We start from the raw sequence: 16,291 nt of genomic DNA, 5'->3' as shown, positions 1-16,291 counted from the left end.
TGGGATCATAGGTGTGAGCCATGACTAACTTACACGGCTGAAGGACAAGGCTGTCATTTATATAAAACCATGGAGGCGAGGGAGGGTCCCAGAGTGCTGAAATAGAAGTTCTGAGCAAACTCCTGCCCACTTATGCCTCTGCACAGTGACGGGCAGAACTGAGTACAGCAGAAGCCTAAGGATTATCTTTTTACACAATACATTTTACAGACTTTTGCAGTGCATTTATTCCTTGATTTATTGTTTCTTTCAGGGCCCTTGACACCCTCTTTGGTCTCAGAAACCAGGTCTCTTTGACATAAATGATTTCTCAAAAGAAAGCTCTGAGGGGTTGGGGATTTAGCTCAGTGGTAGAGCGCTTGCCTAACAAGCTCAAGGCCCTGGGTTCGTCCCCAGCTCCGAAAAAAAGAAAAAAGAAAGAAAAGAAAGAAAGCTCTGCTTTAAGGATTCAGTCACACTGACGATTCTACTGCATTGACTAAATGCTCCATGGTTGAATGTAGAAGGCATTCACATTGGTTTGATGGGGTTGTTTTCTTCAGAAATCTTTTTGTAAATCTAAAACAAAATAGAAAACAAAATTTTAAAAGTAAAAATGTAGTTTAAGTGAAAGAATTAGTAAAGGAAGATAAAACCATTTATCTCCCTATTCTGCTTTGTTTCAAGCTGTTAATTCACACCACATACAAAGGCCTGTTTTCACACTTGCTGAAGTTCAAATTATAGGCTGATCCAGGGCAGAATGAGAATACAGAGGACTTGGCAGCAAGCCCGCTCAGTGGGTGCGGGTGCGGGTGCTTGCTGTCACGCCTGAAGACCCGAGTTCAAAACCCAGGACCTGCGTGAGTGGGAGAGAACCAGCCACTGCAAGCTGTCTTCTGACTTACACGCGTGCACACACACACACACACACACACACACACACACACAGCTAATAAATAAATGTAAAGCAACAAAAAACACCCAACTAAAATCACAATAAATCAGTAATTTGTTTTTAACTAGATTAGACAAAGATTAGTTTTACAAAGACAAGGGGAAGCCCGTCTTACCGCTCTTCTTGAGAAGTGCCCCTTTCCGAGATTTATCCAGGTTTTCGAGAAACTGTTCAAATACTTTCACGTATGGTGCTAGGCTGGTCCTTTTATAATCTAAGTCATAAGACATGTACATTAGAACAAGCACACTGTCAGAAAGAACATGAATATTTTAGAACCAAACAGTTTTTTGAAGAAGTTAGTAGGACTGACAAACCTTTAGTCAACGTAATAGGAGATATAAATGAATCAAACAGAGAACAGAAGGTGTTATTCTGACACATTCCTCCAAAATACTGAGACTCGGTAGTGATTAGTATGAAAACTTATACTCAGCAGAAGTAGAAGGATTTCTAGATGCACATCACATACCAAAATTAAGTCCAGGAGACATGAATAGAATACCACAAGTGGAAGTTGGACAGAGGCACTGATGTCTCAGCCCCTCTAGTTTTTTGAGACAGACAGGGTTTCTCTGTGTAGTTCCGACGGTCCTGAACTCCCTTTGTTGACCAGGCTGACCTTGAACTCCCAGATACTCTCCAGCCTCTGCCTCCCAAGTGCTAAGATTAAAGGCATGTGCACCATGTTTGACTTACCAAGGATTATCTCATACCAATTTTTAAAAAGTTTGTTCCACAAACAGAAAAGGAGGAACACCACCAGATTCATTCTATGAAGGCAATATTATCCTAGTAGCAAAACCAGGTAAAGACACAACAACAACCACAACCACAGCAACAACAACAACAACAACAACAACAACAACAACAACAACACACACACACACACACACACACACACACACAACTACAGACCAATTTCTTTGATGAGCATAGATGTAAAAATTCTTGCAAAACACTTGCAAGCTGAATCGGGGACAGACTGAAGATTATACACTATGAACAAGTAGACTTCCTGCTGGAGAGGCAAGTTTGGTTCAACATATGCAATCAATAAATGTAATGCATCGTATAAATAAACTCAAGGCAGAACCGCACAGGTTTCTACTGATGCATTTGACAAAGTTCAGTGTGCCCTCATGATCAAAGCTGGAACAGACCTCAGAACGATAAAGGTTATATATAATAAACCCATAGACAACGTTATGTAAAGTGGAGACAGACCAAGAACTTTTCCTCTAAAAATCAAGAACAAGACAAGGATGCCTGCCTTCCCTCTTATTTCTTTTGCCTTTTTAGACTCTTTTAATTTCATGTGTATGAGTGTTTGCCTGAATGTGTCTCTGTGCCACATGCATGCAGTACCGATTGAAGCCAGAAAAGGGCACTCCTGGGACTTGAGTTACAACCAGCTCTTACAGTGTGGGGGCTGGAAATTAAACCTGGGTCCTCTGCAAGAGCAGCCTGCTCTCTTAACTGCTGAGAATTCTCTCATCACCTCCTCTACTCTTTATTTGATACAATGCTCAAAATCTTAGCTCTAGCAGTTACAAAAAAGATAGACCTAAAGTTGATAAAAACAGGAAAGGAGGAAGACAAGTCATACTATCTGTATTTACAGATGACATGATTCTTTTTTTTTTTTTTTTTTTTTTACTTTTTTTTTCCGGAGCTGGGGACCGAACCCAGGGCCTTGTGCTTGCTAGGCAAGCGCTCTACCACTGAGCTAAATCCCCAACCCCAATGACATGATTCTTTAAAGACTCTCTAGAATAGCCTAGAAAACTTGCAGGGTACAAAGTCTGCCTTTATATGTATTCTCAGAGAAAGAAATTAGGGGGCTGGAGAGGTGGCTCAGTGGTTAAGAGGCCCGACTGCTCTTCCAGAGGTCCTGAGTTCAATTCCCAGCAACCACATGGTGACTCAAAATCATCTATAAAGAGATCTGATGCCCTCTTCTGGTATCTGAAGACAGTTATAGTGTACTCATATATAATAAATATTTAAAAAAAGAAATTAGGAAAAATATCCCATTTAACTTTTTTTAAATTTTTATTTATTTTTTGGTGCATTGGTGTTTCATGCATGTCTTTGGTCAGATCGCCTAGGACTGGAGTTACAGGTAGCTGTGAGCTGCCATGTGGGTGCTGGGAATTGAACTGGGGTCCTTTGGAAGAACAGCCAGTGCTCTTAACTACTGGGCCATCTCTCCAGCCCCAAATATCCCATTTCAAACAACTCTAAAACCAGAAAACGAACTGCTTGGGAATATATCTAACCAGAGAAAGCACTCCACAACAGAATTTACCACGGAGCTGGTTTTAGGACAGACAGCGGCCTAGGGTGGCTGGCTTCTAAGGATTGTTGCCTCCAGGAGTGCAGACAGGCAAAAAGCTGCCCGTTCAGGAAGCCTTGGCACAGTAGCTTACCTCTGACTCTGTGTCTGCTGTCAGTTTCATTTTCCTCCTTCTCCTTCTCAGTGGTGGAAACCACATCCAATTCCCGGCAGATAGCACTGTAAGCCACACAAAAGAACCTTGGGGTTGGTTCCTGGTCCCACATCACCCAGTGGCATACAAGCACTCAAAATCCTCTGGGAAAGCCATGTGTCTGAGGTACAGCTCAGTGGTAGAGAGGCTGCCTGCACATGTAAAAGGCCTTGGCACTTGTGGCACATAACAACAGGCAAACAACCAACGTGCCAGCTCAATAGGGTCTCATGTATACCAGGGTGGCCTTGAACTTGTGATGTAGTCAAGGACGGCCTTGAGTTCTGAGGCCTGAGGTTACAGGTGTATACCACACACCTGCTATTATATATGCCATCCAACTAAGCTACACTCTTGCTCCCCAACCTAGAGCTTGGGAGCTTCCTGCCTCTGTCTCTGGATCACGGCATGTCATTCATTACTTCTCCGTCTAGGGATCATGTATAATCTATTTAAAATTTAAAAAAAAGTCACAAATGAGGAATGATCACTGATTGGGAACATACCTTATAGTTGGAACAACAAATGGATCAAACTGATCCACTTTCTGAAAATCGATAGGCACAGAAATGCGACCTGTAAGAGCCAGAGGTTATAAATGCATGACTGTGGGTTGTTGTGTCTCTGAATTATTTTTGGTTAAAATTTTACAAAGTTCTGGGGATGTAGTTTAGTGACTTGCATGCTTAAGGTCCTGGGTTCAATTCTTAGTATCATACACATACACACACACACACACACACACACACACACACACACACACACACACACACGGCAAGTCTTTTTTTCAAAATCTTTACTATTACAAGGAGTTTTGTTTTAAATACAGTTTTTGGAGATAGGGTCCCACTATATAGCCCTAATCATTCTTGAAGCACTGCCATGTAGAGAAGGCTGGCTTTGAATTTGCAACCATCTTTCTGTCTCTGCCTGGGTACTGGGATGAATTATATGCATGAGACACCACACTGAGCTTGTTTTGAACTAAAGTCTCATTATGTAGCCTGATCTGGTCTTGAACTTCTGAACCTTCTGAGTGAAGAGACTATATGCATTCACTGCTACACTTGACCTCAATGGACATCTGAAATTTAATGTCTCTGTGTGTGTTCTATGAACACGAGCGCAGGTGCTTGCAGGGGACAGAGGCATCAGATTCCCTTGGTTTATAGGCAGCTGCGAGCTTCGTAACGTGGGTGTTGGGATTTGAACTCAGGTCCTCTGGAAGTGCCTTCTACCCACTGAGCCACCTCAGCAGTCCCACAATGTACATCTTTACGAAATATTGTGGAAATACATGGTCATGTGCCCATAATGATATTTTGGTCAGATGATGGGCTGCACAGACAATGGTATCTAGCAACAGGCAGCTTAGTTTGTATAAAAATAGACAGTGATGTCTGCTTGCTAATAGAGTAAACATTATTTCTCTAAAGGTGATACTGGTGACTGACCCGTGACCTTTGGTAGCATTATCTTACCAATTGACACCCGAGGAAATACATAAAATGAGTATCTAGGAGCTCGGTATACAATGATTCCTTTTGAAATGCGGTCCACTATGGAACCCTGGCTGGCCTGAAACTTGCTGTGTAGCCAAGGATGACTCTGACCTTCCTTCCACCTCCCAGGTTTCTAACTCTTGCTTCTACCTTCTAAGTGCTGGGTCACAAATATGTAAAATCTTTGTTCTAGGCTTCAGTTTGTTTTTTCCTTTTCTTTTCCCTTCCTTCCTTCCTTCCTTCTTTCCTTCCTTCCTTTCTTTTTTTAGACAAGGCTAGCCTTTTTTAGACAAGGATAGCCTAGGCTGGCCTCAAGTTCCACATTGCTGACGACTTTAAACTGATCCTCCTGTGTCCTCTTCCTAATTAGTGGGATTATAGGCCTGTGCCATCACACACAGTTTATAGTTGCTGGGGATGGAGCCCAGGGTTTTGTGTGTGCTAGGCAAGCACTCTACAAACTGAGTTACATGCCCCTTAACCCTAACCTTTACATAGCAGCAATTCTCTTGGTAGCTCCTTAACCAACAAAGGGAACATAGGTAGGTAGTAGCCAACAAGTTAACTCTTCAACCTTTCACTTCACAGACACATGCATTTGCAACTAATGACACCCTTGCTAACACATAAGAAGCCAGCCGTGGCAACACATGCCTTTAATCCCAGCACTCTGAGGCAAAGACGGGAGGGAGGATTTCTGTGAGTGAGTCCCACGCCAGCCAGGGCTGCACTGTGAGACCTTGTCTCACAAAACAGAATGAAAGAAATGTTTTCCTTACTTTCTTTGCATCATACCTGTCTTAGGGTGAACACTAAAAGGGCTCTTCAGTAAATGGTTGACTCCTTTGCTGACGTTGATATCCAGGCGTGGGAAACAGTACTGGAGCATAATCTCCCATTCTAGCCAGGGGCCACACTTATCATTCTTGGTATTCTAAAAGCACACACGAGACCACAATGAGGATCAGAAGGAACTTTAACCATTTTTAAAGCACAAACAGTCATAACTCGATTAGAACTGTGCTGACATTGATGACTACGGATCCCAGGGGTGTGTACCTGTGGTGCACTGGCCACTTTCCTCAGGTATTCCCAGCGCTGAGGTGAACTGTGAAATCTCTGAAACCCTTTTTGCAGCTCATCATGAACTGGTGATGCTTCATTAAGGACCATGCTCACTTGGGATAATTCAACGAATAAGTCTTTAGTACATATTATTACCAGAATGTTGAAGCTTCGCACATTCAGAAGGTATTAATGATTCCTAAAACACAAGTGCTTTTATTTATGGCATTGAAATTCCCTTGGTCAACTATAGTAGTGACCTGGCAGAAGAGAATGCTAGCATAATTAGAAGGTATTTATGACACATCATATCTAAATGAAATGACTCCTCATCATTAACCACTTATTCTAGGAACAACTTATAAAATGAAGAAACTATTTTACAAAATGGTTCCATTTCTTACTGTATCCCAGTGATACAAAAATGTAGAAGTGCAGGAGATAACTGCATAAAACAAAAGATTAAACATCTAGGAACATAAGAGACTGTGCAGGTAGCACACATGTATAATGTCACAGAGACTAAGTAAACACACACATGTATAATGTCACAGAGACTAAGTAAACACACATGTATAATGTCACAGAGACTAAGTAAACACACACATGTATAATGTCACAGAGACTAAGTAAACACACACATGTATAATGTCACAGAGACTAAGTAAACACACACATGTATAATGTCACAGAGACTAAGTAAACGCACACATGTATAATGTCACAGAGACTAAGTAAACACACACATGTATAATGTCACAGAGACTAAGTAAACACACACATGTATAATGTCACAGAGACTATGCAAACAGTACACATGTATAATGTCACAGAGACTAAGTAAACACACACATGTATAATGTCACAGAGACTAAGTAAACACACACATGTATAATGTCACAGAGACTATGCAAACAGTACATATGTATAATGTCACAGAGACTAAGTAAATGCACACATGTATAATGTCACAGAGACTATGCAAACAGTACATATGTATAATGTCACAAAGACTAAGTAAACACACACATGTATAATGTCACAGAGACTAAGTAAACACACACATGTATAATGTCACAGAGACTAAGTAAACACACACATGTATAATGTCACAGAGACTAAGTAAACACACATGTATAATGTCACAGAGACTATGCAAACACACACATGTATAATGTCACAGAGACTATGCAAACACACACATGTATAATGTCACAGAGACTAAGTAAACACACACATGTATAATGTCACAGAGACTATGCAAACACACACATGTATAATGTCACAGAGACTAAGTAAACGCACACATGTATAATGTCACAGAGACTAAGTAAACACACACATGTATAATGTCACAGAGACTATGCAAACACACACATGTATAATGTCACAGAGACTATGCAAACAGTACATATGTATAATGTCACAGAGACTAAGTAAACACACACGTATAATGTCACAGAGACTAAGTAAACGCACACATGTATAATGTCACAGAGACTAAGTAAACACACACATGTATAATGTCACAGAGACTAAGTAAACGCACACATGTATAATGTCACAGAGACTAAGTAAACACACACATGTATAATGTCACAGAGACTATGCAAACAGTACATATGCATAATGTCACAGAGACTAAGTAAATGCACACATGTATAATGTCACAGAGACTAAGTAAACACACACATGTATAATGTCACAGAGACTAAGTAAACGCACACATGTATAATGTCACAGAGACTAAGTAAACACACACATGTATAATGTCACAGAGACTAAGTAAACGCACACATGTATAATGTCACAGAGACTAAGTAAACGCACACATGTATAATGTCACAGAGACTAAGTAAACGCACACATGTATAATGTCACAGAGACTATGCAAACAGTACATATGTATAATGTCACAAAGACTAAGTAAACACACACATGTATAATGTCACAGAGACTAAGTAAACACACACATGTATAATGTCACAGAGACTATGCAAACAGTACATATGTATAATGTCACAGAGACTAAGTAAACACACACATGTATAATGTCACAGAGACTAAGTAAACACACACATGTATAATGTCACAGAGACTAAGTAAACACACACATGTATAATGTCACAGAGACTAAGTAAACACACACATGTATAATGTCACAGAGACTAAGTAAACACACACATGTATAATGTCACAGAGACTAAGTAAACACACACTTGTATAATGTCACAGAGACTAAGTAAACACACACATGTATAATGTCACAGAGACTATGCAAACAGTACGTATGTATAATGTCACAGAGACTAAGTAAATGCACACATGTATAATGTCACAGAGACTATGCAAGCAGCACACATCTATATGTATAATGTCTAATATCTGTATGTATAATGTCACAGAGACTATGTAAGTGCACACATCTATATGTCACAGACCAACACAACTGGCTTACATAGTAACTACAGGAAAGGATATTCTCAGGAACAAGGGCTAAAATCTTATCCCAGTTTTCTTGATTTTCAAGAATATCTTGGTCAACTAAGGCATATTCTTCAAAGTACTTTTTAATTATGTTTATAGATTTTCTGTAGGAACGACAGTAACAACAGTGTTAGTAAGAAACAGGGTACACAGGCATTCTACTAGGTGAGGTCACTATTTTTCCTGAATTTCTATAACTAGATAAATGGAACTAGACCTTTCTGTTAGTTGAGTTTAAAACTAGACACTGAAAGCAGAAATAGCCTAGCAGAATAAGTAGGTATTTGGGAAAGGGGGTGCCTCCAGCATTTATCAAGGTCACAGGGTGAAACTGGGGTAGAAACAGCTAGAATTAAGTAAACCAGGACCTACATGCTAGATGTTGACAACTGCTCGGGTGATGTCAAGCAAACCATACAGTTCTCTAAAACCCACTTCTCTTGTCTTTAAGTGGAAGTACTGTCATGTTTCTTTTAAAGTCCTGAAGGTTATTGAAAATGACAGAACACATGGGAACAGGACAACTTAAAGTTGGAGGCCTTTGGCTGCAACTGTTAATGGAAACACTACTTGGTGGTGAAAACTGGCAGCAAGAGGATCCACAAGCCCATGTGGCAAACCAAAGACCCTCTGGGTCTTTCCCAACAGACCTGACAAAAGGGTGAACTTTCTCATTTAGGTGAACCTTCTTTTTAACATCGTGACCACCCTGAAAAACAAACCACCAAAAAAGAATTTTATGTATATTACAAAGCATAAATTAAAAACAGCTATAATAGGTTCTATTATCCCATTTAAAGCTATATAAAGCCAAAGACAGTGGCTAAATTCTGAAGTACAGAAGCTTGGATGCTTTTTTATTTTCTTAGAAAGATTTACTTTATCTTTTGTGTATGTGTGTACGTGTGTGTGTACGTGTGTACGTGTGTGTGTGTGTGTGTGTGTGTGTGTGTGTGTGTGAGACAAAAGTGTAGCTAAAAAGGTGGCAAGACCAGGTCAGGTCCTGGGAAGTGGGAGTAGACAGTGGCTTTAACCACTGAGTCATCATCTCTCCAGCCCAGAGTATCAACACCAACTTCCTTTAACAAAATTCCTTTTGTTACAATGGAGGATGCTTAGCAACAAAACATTTAGTATCTTCTTGTTGCTGATGTTGGAGACAAGGTCTCATTCTACAGCCCAGGCTGACCTGAATGAACCTCACAGCCATCTTCCTGCTTCAGATCCCAAGTGCTAGAATTATGGTCATGAGATGCCACACATATTCATATATATGTGTGTGTGTGTGTGTGTGTATAATTTATTGTTTCAGTTTCACATATTTTATGATAAATTTTAGTTATTTTACCACCACCCCCATTCCTCTCCCCACCCTCCCTTATTGAAACCCTTCTTCCCATTTTCTGCTCATTTATGTCTGAGAATCGCTGAGTTTAATTGAAGTTTCTTGCCCCAGTGTGGGTGAGAAGTTATTTCCCAGAGCAAGGGCCACCTACTAGCAGTGATGAGGACATGTCCTCCCTCAGGACGCCCACATGAAGGAATGGGGCCTGGCGGTGGTCTTCTTACATCCATGAGAAATGAACTGTTGCTAACCCTCCTCACGTGAAGGACTTCAACACATAGCCCAGCTATAGTGAGCACACGAGTGCATTGGCCATGTCATGTCCAAGAAGACGTCTCCCCATCCTCTGGCTCTTTCTTTCTATTCTTTCCTGCAATGCTACCTGAGCTCTGTGTGTGTGTGTGTGTGTGTGTGTGTGTGTGTGTGTGTGTGTGTGTGTGTGTGTGTGTGTGTGCGCGCGCCTGCCCACACTCACATGTGCAAGTATCTTTTAAAAGTAGCTATTATGGCTTTACATGATCATTGCTAAGTTCACTTACTCTAGGATATGAATGCTATAAAAAATATATTCTCTGTTTCATTAAAAGGTCTGTGGGGCTGGAGAGATGGCTGAGCCATTTAGCGCACTGACTGCTCTTCCAGAGATCCTGAGTTCAATTCCCATCTCACAACCATCTGTAATGGGATCTGATGCCGTCTTCTGGGGTGCATGAAGACAGCTAGAGTGGACTCATATAAATTAAATAAATCTTAAAAAAAAAGTTCTGGGTAATATCTTCTAGAGAATGATGGAGACTGTTAATTAAGAGACCATTACCTTTATAAGACTCAAGTACTCCACGATCCCGGAGCGAACAGCAGAGGACAGCTTTCGAACAGACTCATCACAGACCCAACAATGTACACCTCTCCTTCCTGAATACACCCAGAGGCGGTGCTTAAATCCAAAGTCCTCTGAGGAGTGATAGAAACAATAGGGTTTAAAACGATTCTATAACCTTGCTTATCCAATGCTCACATTTTCCACACACACTCTCACTTTCCACGTGTGCCCCTCCCACGCAGGGTGATGCATTTTGAGACAAAGTCTTAAGTTACCCAGGATGGCTTTTTGTTTGTTCTTTTGAGACAAGGTTTCTTTGTGTAGCCCTGGCTGTCTATATAGAGCTCCATCTATCAGCCTACCTCTGCCTCCCGAGGGAAGAAATTAAGTGTCTACTGCTACCATCCAGATAACCCACCCAGGCTGGTCTCACACTTGCTCTTGAACTCCTGATCCTCCTACCCTGACCCTCGAAATTACTCCTATGCACCACCAGACCAGGCTTTCTCATGTTTTACTTTTTAATTTGTGGTTTTGACATATGCCTGTGCATGTACACGGGGATCTCAGAGGCTGATGCTGGGTGTTGTCCTCTGTTGCCGTCCAATCTTCTGAGGTCTTTCACTGCCTGTGGAGCTCACTGATTTAGCTACACAGGTTGGCTGGGCAAGCCTTGGGAATCCTGTCTCCACCAGCCTGTGCTGTGGTTTCAGGTATGTGCCACCACGCTTGGCTTTTACAGAGGTGCTGCAGAGCCAAACTCAGGCGCTCACGCTTACATGGTGACAGTTCCTCATTTTCCCCATGCCAACTTACCCACAACTTGCCATGCGCCTGGAGCGCTCGCTGTCATTGGAGCACTGGCCTTTCTTACCCATCACTGTCTTCCTAACAAGGATTTATTTATTTTTTTTAATAAATAAATCTTTTTAAACTGTTTTTTTTTATTTTTATTTATTATATATTAATATACTGTAGCTGTCTTTAACACACCAGAAGAGGGCATCAGATCTCATTACAGATGGTTATGAGCCACCATGTGGTTGCTGGGATCTGAACTCAGGACCTCTGGAAGAGCAGTCAGTGCTCTTAACCACTGAGCCATCTCTCCAGCCCAAGGATTTATTTCTTCCTTGATTTATTTTCATTAATATTCATGTGTATGTGATGGTGCCTACAGAGGCCAGAAGGATGGTACTGGATCCCTTAGAGATAGAAGAGAGGCAGCTGTGAGGCAAACCACACAACAGAAGGAACCAGCTCAGAGGTCCTGTAATTTGAGGGGTGAGGGGGAGTTCAAGGTCATCCTTGGCAATACAGCAAGTTTAGAACCAGCCTGGGTAAGACTGTTTCTTTATATTTCATGTCTTGTATGGAGAATAGAACCTAGCACGCAGAGCTGCTCCACAGCAGACTGTACTGGGGGAAGATACACTGATTTGTATACACCTGTATTAACGTTTTTAATACTAATTTTTCTCTCTTGTTTTTTCTCTCTTTTTTTTTTTAAGATTTTTTATTTTATGTATAAGTACACTGTCGCTGTCTTCAGACACACCAGAAGAGGGCATCAGATCTCATTACAGATGCTTGTGAGCCACCATGTGGTTGCTGGGAATTGAACTCAGGACCTCTGGAAGAGCAGTCAGTGCTCCTAACCACTGAGCCATCTCTCCAGCCCTTGTTTTTTCTCTTATGTTTCAGGGGAAAATATTAGACATGTATGAGATCTGATAATGAAATACAGAGACCGAGTGGATAACACACTGAAATGCACAACACACTAACACATACCACACACAACACACTGACACAACACACTACTGACATGTACAATACACTAACACATACAACACTCAACACACTAACACATATGACACACTGACACACATGACACAACACAGACACATATGACACACTGACACATACCCTTCAATGCCCGATCTATGATGCGCATGGCCATTGTCATGAGAGTCCAGCACTTGGAGCATATGTCTGCGGAACTGGAACACAGCCGTCATTACTCACTGCCAGTAACATCACCTACCCCAGCAGGAAGGCGCTTACCTGCAGCATCTCCTTACGTCGTCATAGTCTGTCATGTCAATGTCAAAGACCAGTTCTTTCTCCTGAGCCTGGAAAGCCCCCAGCTTCACTGTGTTGTGTTGGCTGGGCTACAGATACAAAACGGCATCAGGTTCTGTAAGAGCTGCCCGTGTCTATTCACACGCAGTAAGTCAGAGATGCTGCACAATACCCCGTCTAGGACACTTTAGATACCGTGGAGCTCATACAGTTTGAATTGATGGCAGCTTTGTTTTTTATGGACTTAAAATAGGGTGTTGTAATGAATAACAAAGCTATGTTAGGCTTCTAATAAGTAAAGGTCTATACAAATAATTCCCTATTACAGGGTGTTTTACACATATATACTTATTTAGGTCCCTTCGACATATTAAAAAATATTTCCTCAAATGAATCTCTGTTGTTGTTTTGAGACAAGGTCTCATGTAGCCCAGGCTGCCCTTGATTCCCAGCAAGCCCCAGTGTCCTCCGTCCTGCCCAGAACTGATGTCATAAGGCCGAGTGTGGACATAGCCAGCTTTTATGTAGGTGCTGGAGGTCTGAACTCAGGTCCAAAGCAAGTGCTTTTCCTGTTGAGTCAGCTCTTTATCCAGAGACTCAGGCCCTTCTCCTCACAGCTGTTGGCTTTCACTGATAACCCAGGAATGAGACTGGATTCCTTCAGAAGAATTTGACCAGATGTGTTGGGCACTGTTCTAGGATCTAAACAGAGGTCTCTATGTTAGTGGAGATTTTATCCCGACAAAGATCTAGGCAAACTTAGCTCAGAGAGTCCCTAAGAATATGGCTCAGCCAAATCGCTTCTCAGTAAAACATCACACCCCACTGGTGAGTGCTTTGGTACATACCTACAATTCTGGCAACTTCTGGCAAAAGCAAGATTATACATGGCTGTGTATGTATGTGTGCGTGTGTGTGTGTGGAGTGTTAAGACTGCAAAGAGAGTTTAATGATCTATCATTGAAATCCTTGAAAATAAGATATTGAAAAAAAAAGGACAGGATATTTAGAAAAAGATACAGCTTCCCCAATAATAAAGATGATGGGTATTGTAAGGGTGCATAGATACCTATCAGAACAGACATTAAAAGGCACATGCCATGGTGCACAGTAGTACATTTTCAGAGCTAGGAAGAGAAAAGATTGACAGAAAATCCTAAGAGCTTCCAGGTCTCATGCAGTAAGGAGAGAACTAGAATGGTGTTAGTTCCCCACACCCTGGTTCAACAGGGATAAAATGTAGGGTTTCATACGACACACGCTCTATGGCTGACCTTCAAATGTAAGGTCTCACAACTCACACAACACATATTCTACGACTAATATACATTCTAGCCTCTTTCCTGAGAAATTTAGCAAAATCTTTTATACTTACTGTATGGGCGTCTGTGTGTTTGCTTGTGTGCAGATGCACCTGTGTAGGCTGGGGTTGGGTGTTTACTTAACTGAGACAGGGTCTCTGGTCTCTCCCTGGTTCAGCTAGTCTGTCTGGCCAGCAAACTCCAGGGATTTTTTTTTTTTTTGTCCCAGCCTTGAGGGCTTTTAACAGGGTACTGGGGATTCCCAACTCAGGTCCTTTGGCAAGCACTTTACCAATAGAATTATCTCCCTGGCCTTGGGCTTATGGTTTTTTGAACATAAGTTTGTTTTATTTTGGCTTTCAGCCAACCAAATCAAAGTTGTGCTCCTTGCCCTCAGTGCCTCTGGCAGCCCTGGCTGTCCCAGTACACTCTGTGGATGAGGCTAGCCTCAAACTCCAACTCACAGATCCTCCTGTCTCCAGGATTAGAGGAGTAATGCCAGGACCCCAGCAAAAAATGTTTTTTTTTTTAAAGACATGGTCTCATGCATTTAAAACTGGCCTCTGCCTCCTTTAGGCTGGGACTCAGACAATGCACATCACACCTGCTTTATGCGTTCTTAGGCACGGAATCCAACAGTTTGTGCTGTGCATGCCGGGCACATACTCTTATCAATGAGCTACATTCTAGCCCAAAGCTTCCTTTTTTTTCTAAACCTAGTAAGAAGGCAAGGTATTAGCAGCCAAGTGATTTTTCAGTCAGTAGAGTGTCTAAACGAGACTAAAATTTACTTGCCGAAAAGCTGTTTCATCAACTACAATAGACTCTAAAACATTACCTTCAAAACTTGGGGGCACCAACTCACTCTGGCTTATGAAACAAACAAAAAAAAAAAATACAAACAAAATACAAAAACAACAAAAAAGATTCCTTACTCTGTGAGAATATACTGCACCTATATCAATCTTATATGGATTCATTTTCTGCATCTCCTTTTCCAGATCACTCTGGTTGTTGAAGGACTGGTAGCGAATGTAAATATCATCTTTCAGTGTGAATGAGAATTCACGGTGTTGAAAGTAATTCTTTGTCACTGCAAAATAATTTTAATTTCAATTTAGGGAATTATATCACCTTAACTAACAGGAAGACATTTTTAAACGATAGAATCTTATTGTGTAGACTAGGCAGCCGTAGAACTTACTATGTAAAGCCCAGGCTACATGAAAAGCCACCTGCCCCAACCTTCCGAATGTAAGGATTACAGGTATGAATCACTAGGCTCTCTGACATATTTTTGATGAGTGCCCTGTGCCCAGCACTGTTCTAAATAGCCTGTAATCTGAAGGGGCATAAAATTTCACATTTTCTAGGGACCAATAAACAAGGAGGTGTAAACTCTTCAAAGACGAAATGCCAGTCATCCATGAAGAAGGTCCCTTTCTTCTTCCTAGGACCTGGTTGGAGGTCACATCTCCGTGCTTGCTTGTTGTTGGTCCCTTCCTTTCTCTCTTTCATTTACACAGTATGGTCATTAGGTTCCCCTGTCTTTTTGTACCTTAAAGGTGATGAGGAGGGATGGAGATAACTCCCATCGGCACCGAGGGCCTTTACACAGTATATAAGGATATCCCGCCCAGAATTTCCTCACACACCGCTCCCAGCCCCACTACCCATCCCGTTCCAGCCTCCATTACCTCCGCCATAGTTGAGCCAACGATAGTACTGGGCGTAAGGAAAGAGTCTTCGGTAATAAAGCTTGAGTAGCTCCGGCAGCTCCGCGGGATCAAATAGCTCCATGAAGTAAGGAACTAGACCCAGACAGGACTGACACGAGAATTGGCGGGAACAGCACAGGACTCCACGGTTGCGCACGCATGGACCCACGCCACCGCCGAGGCCTCTGGGAATTGTAGTTCTTGCAAGTCTCGCAGGTGCGGCGGACTCCGACTTCTCTTTTTAGCAAGAGGGTTGTCCCAGAGAAGGAGAGACCGTTAGTATATTGACTTAGATTAGTAATGATAGGATTTTAAAAAGTCCTGTGCAAAAGATGAATATTTTAGAGATAATATCAATATCTCATAAAGAGATTTTGGAAAATTGTCAAGAGTTACTGTATTCATTATTCGAAATGAAGACCACGTGAGAAAAATCAAAGGCTATTTAGTCTAAGTTTTCTTTTTTTTTCCCTTTTCTTTTTTTCGGAGCTGGGGACCGAACCCAGGGCCTTGCGCTTCCTAGGCAAGCGCTCTAC

The 16,291-nt window shown here is 41.6% G+C and overlaps 1 protein-coding gene across 4 annotated transcripts; it reads right to left on the bottom strand.

Annotated features, from left to right (window-relative positions):
* Positions 1-212: 212 nt before the first annotated feature.
* Prim1 (DNA primase subunit 1) lies at positions 213-15,911 on the bottom strand. 4 transcript variants are annotated; one of them, NM_001304365.2, is given in 13 exon segments: positions 213-558; positions 1,053-1,151; positions 3,370-3,455; positions 3,936-4,005; positions 5,727-5,865; positions 5,991-6,082; positions 8,478-8,587; positions 9,134-9,192; positions 10,646-10,782; positions 12,581-12,654; positions 12,719-12,825; positions 14,973-15,130; positions 15,735-15,885. In NM_001304365.2, coding segments are annotated over 13 exon segments (1,254 nt in total). In that variant the 5' UTR covers positions 15,838-15,885; the 3' UTR covers positions 213-538.
* Between the last annotated feature and the right edge of the window lie 380 nt (positions 15,912-16,291).

This window comes from Rattus norvegicus, chromosome 7, assembly GCF_036323735.1.
Source record: "Rattus norvegicus strain BN/NHsdMcwi chromosome 7, GRCr8, whole genome shotgun sequence".
NCBI classification, from domain to species: domain Eukaryota; kingdom Metazoa; phylum Chordata; class Mammalia; order Rodentia; family Muridae; genus Rattus; species Rattus norvegicus.
The sequence above is the reverse complement of the archived record's forward strand: the minus strand, read 5'-3'. Positions and strand labels throughout refer to the sequence as shown.